Source organism: Thalassophryne amazonica, chromosome 13, assembly GCF_902500255.1.
Source record: "Thalassophryne amazonica chromosome 13, fThaAma1.1, whole genome shotgun sequence".
NCBI lineage: Eukaryota > Metazoa > Chordata > Actinopteri > Batrachoidiformes > Batrachoididae > Thalassophryne > Thalassophryne amazonica.
The window spans coordinates 81,868,845-81,874,844 of record NC_047115.1 but is presented as its reverse complement, the minus strand read 5'-3'; the positions used below and the strand labels follow the sequence as shown (position 1 = coordinate 81,874,844).

The 6,000-nt window shown below is 38.1% G+C and overlaps 1 protein-coding gene across 1 annotated transcript in view; it reads right to left on the bottom strand.

The window, feature by feature from the left end:
- Nucleotides 1-404: 404 nt before the first annotated feature.
- LOC117522987 (cilia- and flagella-associated protein 46) overlaps nt 405-6,000 on the bottom strand; it is a 316,276-nt gene continuing 310,680 nt past the window's right edge. The window contains exon 59 of the mRNA XM_034184405.1: nt 405-531. Coding sequence (XP_034040296.1) covers nt 422-531 — 110 coding nt within the window. The 3' untranslated portion in view covers nt 405-421. The remainder of the gene's footprint in view (nt 532-6,000) is intronic.

Here is a 6,000-nt window from a genome sequence, read left to right as displayed (position 1 = left end):
AACAGAGCTGATGAAGAAGCTTGAGGTTTACATTAAACATTAAAAAGTATGTTAAACATAAACCTTAAAGGATGACTTTTTGCTTTCTTTTGAGACATTTTCCATCAGAGGTAAGATGCTATGGAGAGTTCAAACTGTTTCCACCTGCCACCAGCAGGAACAGGGAAATGTAAAGATGAACAGCCAAACAGCCATCTCTGTATTAGTTGTCACAACACAACGCAAACCTAAAAGCTTTTACATGAAATTTTATGTCAACACTAGACACATATGTAGAAATGGAAGAAATTGGGAAAGGGTGAAAACTGGCATGAACAGTACTGTGTTCCAGCAATTTTCACAGTGAAAGACATCTCCTGAAAAAAAAAAAAAAAATATATATATATATATATATATATATATATATAAGATATCCAGTAAGTCATATGACATTTATGTTAGGGAGGCCATAAAGAACACAGTTGAAGGCTGCTGGTGTGAGAGTTGTGCGATGAACATCGTCTTCCTTTAAGTCCACGTGAAACAGCTCATCTGCAAAGCAGAGCCAGAGACATCAAATTACAACCTTTGTCTAGGGGGGGGGGGGGTTTACATGAAATGCTGCTTCTGACATTACATCAACTTTTACTGATATTTAGACACATAACTTAAAATAAAATATGCTTGACGCACAGATCTGCTCTTTGCAAACACACAGTCAGTTCCATAATTATTTACACAGTAGAAGTCCGGGTTTTGGGTGTGTGGACTCAGCCCCCCTGTGCCACAGACATGTTCTGTCACACTGTGCTGACTGGCAACGAGGATCTGAAAGCCCCTCTTATTTGTCACATACTGACCCATTTTCCCTGACAGCTCAGAAATCAGAGCCATCGGTTCCACTTTGCTCTGTGTGTATTTCTGTGTGTGCCCACCCTCAAGCTGCTTCCATTCATGGCACACCACAAGAGGCTTCAGGGTTTTGGCAACCTAGGAAGGAGTTAATTTTCTCCACTCTGCATGCAGCAGCACAGCAGCAAAGCTTAGAACAACTTGGTAGCCATACTGGTTTTATAATTACCGATTTCCTCTTTGCTTCTATTGTTAAAGGTTGGACAAAACTTTTTTTTAGGCATATGGTCCACAGGCATGCTACATGTGCAAAAGCCTTGCTGCTGATGGGGATATGTCAGTGGTCTGACTGACATTTTTCACAACCAAATCATAAACTGTTCACTATCTATCTTTTTATAGAAACCCTTTTGCGATCACATCCTTGGATTTAAGGTCAAACAAGGTGGAGACAGCTACGAAAACATCAAATTGTTCTCCTGCTGAAAAAACATTTCACTCACTAACCATTGCTGTTCTTTTCTAATGCAGCATCCTATTATAGAAATACCTTAATCTACACATTATTTAAATACTTTAGGATAAACACAAGTTAAGGGGGCAGCTTTTCTACAGTTTTTACGTCATTTGACACCAATTTAAAATCTCAGGCCTGTAGCCTGGTGAAAGTGGACCTTCATCTGCAGGGAATTTGGGGGTTTTTGATATCCAGGGAAGCATTCTGAAGTGTTTTTTGATTAATATTTCCCCTCCCCCCAACCACCAATTTAGGTGCACTGCTTAATGTGTGTTGTATCTGTATTCAAACCAAAATTGATATAACAACCTACATATTTTGAATTGAATTTGATTTTATTTATTTATCCGGCACACAGCTGAGCAACAACAAAGGCAATAACAAAACATAAAAGAAACAACGTACGAAAACCCGTGTGGCCGAAAGGGTGAAGGCAGAAGCAAAGCTTATAAGCACCCTCCCCTTATACCATTAAAAATAAAGAATGTATATATACATATACATACATACATATATACATATATATACACTCAACAAAAATATAAATGCAACACTTTTGGTTTTGCTCCCATTTTGTATGAGATGAACTCAAAGATCTAAAACTTTTTCCACATACACAATATCACCATTTCCCTCAAATATTGTTCACAAACCAGTCTAAATCTGTGACAGTGAGCACTTCTCCTTTGCTGAGATAATCCATCGCACCTCACAGGTGTGCCATACCAAGATGCTGATTAGACACCATGATTAGTGCACAGGTGTGCCTTAGACTGCCCACAATAAAAGGCCACTCTGAAAGGTGCAGTTTTATCACACAGCACAATGCCACAGATGTCGCAAGATTTGAGGGAGCGTGCAATTGGCATGCTGACAGCAGGAATGTCAACCAGAGCTGTTGCTCGTGTATTGAATGTTCATGTCTCTACCATAAGCTGTCTCCAAAGGCGTGTACATCCAACCAGCCTCACAACTGCAGACCACGTGTAACCACACCAGCCCAGGACCTCCACATCCAGCATGTTCACCTCCAAGATCGTCTGAGACCAGCCACTCGGACAGCTGCTGAAACAATCGGTTTGCATAACCAAAGAATTTCTGCACAAACTGTCAGAAACCGTCTCAGGGAAGCTCATCTGCATGCTCGTTGTCCTCATCGGGGTCTCGACCTGACTCCAGTTCGTCGTCCTAACCAACCTGAGTGGGCAAATGCTCACATTCGCTGGCGTTTGGCACGTTGGAGAGGTGTTCTCTTCACGGATGATGTGAAGGAGATGTGTTGCACTGCATGAGGTAAATGGTGGTCACACCAGATACTGACTGTATCCCCCCCAATAAAACAAAACTGCACCTTTCAGAGTGGCCTTTTATTGTGGGCAGTCTAAGGCACACCTGTGCACTAATCATGGTGTCTAATCAGCATCTTGATATGGCACACCTGTGAGGTGGGATGGATTATCTCAGCAAAGGAGAAGTGCTCACTATCACAGATTTAGACTGGTTTGTGAACAATATTTGAGGGAAATGGTGATATTGTATATGTGGAAAAAGTTTTAGATCTTTGAGTTCATCTCATACAAAATGGGAGCAAAACCAAAAGTGTTGCATTTATATTTTTGTTGAGTATATATATATATATATATAGAGAGAGAGAGAGAGAGAGAGAGAGAGAGAGAGAGAGAGAGAGAGAGAGAGAGAGAGAGAGAAAAGAAAAGGAAAAGGAAAAAAGTGCATAAACAATTTAACTTAATCACAAAATTTCAAAACACAACCAAACAAGTAAGAGTGAACAGTGACAAAATGTAAACCTAATCCTTCAACCTATAACGGGTAAATATATTATTTTTGTAAAGCCTTTTACAACCAACCAATGTACCAAGTATTTTAATATTATCAGGACAATTATTCCAAATATTAACACCCCTGACGGAAACACAATGACTTTTAACAGTACTACAGATCTTCAATTTCTCAAAAAATAATGTTCCTCTCAAACTGTAGCTGGAGTCTCTCATTTTAAACAGATTCTGGACATGTAGAGGCAAAAGCTTATTTTTAACTTTATACATAATCTGTATTGTAATATAATCAACCAAGTCCCAGAATTTTAAAATTTGCAGACAAGCAAATAACGAATTTGTTGACTCTCGATATGGTTTATTACTGATAATTCTTATAGCTTTCTTTTGCAACAGAAAAACTGGTTTAGTATTAGTTCTGTATGTATTTCCCCAAACCTCGACACAATTTGTCATATATGGAACAAGTAATGCATGATATAAAGTTGTCAATGCATGTTGGGTGAGGAAGTCCTGGGCTTTGTGCAGAATTGCAATGGCTTTTGACATTTTAGTTTTAACATAGTTAATATGTGTTTTCTAGCTTAATCTATCATCAATATGAACACCAAGAAATTTTGTATCTGTTACAATTTCAATATCATGTAGTAATATTTTTTTGCTTAAATTCCTGGACTTATTCCCAAATATCATACACTTAGTTTTACCAAAATGGAGCGATAATTTATTTAAATCAAACCATTTTTTAAATTTATGTAATTCGTTCTCCATCTTGTCCAGGAGCTGTCCCAAATGATCCCCACTACAAAACACAGTCGTATCGTACGCAAATAAAATACAACTTACGTACTTAGAAACCAAACATATATCATTAATATACAAAAGGAACAACAGTGGCCCAAGGACTGAACCCTGTGGCACCCCACAAGTAATCTTCAAAAACTCAGAATTTGTCCCACCAAAGTGGATACACTGATACCTACTGTCTAAGTAGCTCGCTATCCAGTCATGTGCCAATCCGCTGATACCATACTTCTGTAATTTGTCCAATAGCAAGGTATGATCTATAGTATCAAATGCTTTCTGTAAATCAAAAAAACCCCTACAGTATATTGCTTATTTTCAATCGCATTGGTAATTTGTTCAATGAAATCCATCACAGCCAGCGAAGTAGTGCGATTCTTTCTAAAACCGTATTGCTGCTCGCTAAGGACATGATGTTTAGTTAAAAAATCGTTTAACCTAATTTCAAATACGTTTTCCAGAATTTTGGAAAATTGTGGTAAGAGGGAGATTGGCCTATAATTGCAAAAGACATGCTTGTCACCAGATTTGAACAATGGGATCACTTTAGCTATTTTCATTTTGAAAGGAAATGTCCCCAGTCATTAAAACAAATTACAAATATATGTTAAAGGCTTAACAATGCAATCAATAATATTTTTAACCAAAAACATATCAAAACGGTCACTATCAGTTTAATTTTTCCCTTTAAGTTTGTGAACCATATCAATAATTTCTTTTTCATCCGTTCCTCTAATAAACATTGAATCACGAACTGTTTCTATTGTTTTGCTGTAATTCAAGGAGCACGATTCGGAAGGAATAATTGAATTTGCTAAGTTTTTACCCACGTTAACAAAATAACCATTAAAATGATCTGCAATAGCTTTGTTTTCTTTAACAATTGTGTCAGTATTTGTATAAAAAAGGCAGGATATTCTTTGACATCTTTTTTCTTATTTATGATTTCATTTAATAACCTCCAAGTACCCTTTATATTCATTTTCTTTTTTTCCAATAAATCACTATAATACTGCTTTTTACATGATCGCATAATGTAAGTTAGTTTGTTTTTATATGACTTATATCTTATCTCAGCTTCAATTGTTCTAGATTTTAAAAACTGCTTATACAAAAATCTTTTTACATGCATTCAGAAGTCCCTTAGTGATCCAAGGTTTAGCTTTGCTTAGCTTTTTTCCATTTTTTAACACACAAGGGCAATGTCTGTCATATAAATTAGAAATAATAGAAATGAATAATTCGTAAGATTGATCAACATCCTCAATGTAAATGTCACTCCAATTTTGCTGTCTTAAATTCGTTATTTGTTTGATAAGATTACTAACCACAAGAGCCATAATCATTTTTGTATTTTTGGCTTCCCTCATCCTAACCTGATTTTAAAGCTAGAACCCCAAATAGAGCCAGTAATGCCAAAATTTAGACAATACATTAATCACATCACACTTTAGTTATGCGGAAAAATTAAATTCATTAAATTTATTTTTAAATGGCTTATCAATACAACTTAGTCCAGTTTATTCACAGAAGTAAAACTTAGACCCAGAGAAATACTGATTTAAACATTTTACTTGTTAAAATTATCCATCCATCCATCCATCCATTTTCTTCCGCTTTATCTGGGGTCGGGTTGCGGGGGCAGCAGTTCAAGCAAAGCCGCCCAGACCTCCCGATCGACACACACCTCCCCCAGCTCCTCCAGGGGAACCCCGAGGCGTTCCCAAGCCAGCCGAAAGACGTAGTCCCTCCAGCGTGTCCCCGGGGCCTCCTCCCAATGGGACGTGCACGGAACACCTCTCCAGCGAGGCGTCCAGGGGGCATCCGGAAAAGATGCCCGAGCCACCTCAGCTGGCTCCTTTCGACGTGGAGGGGCAGCGGCTCGACTCCGAGCTCCTTCCGAGTGACCGAGCTCCTCACCCTATCTCTAAGGGAGTGCCCAGCCACCCTGCGGAGGAAACTCATCTTGGCCGCTTGTACTCGCGATCTCGTTCTTTCGGTCATGGGCCGATAAGTATCTTTTTAAAATTATTATCATTATTATTATTA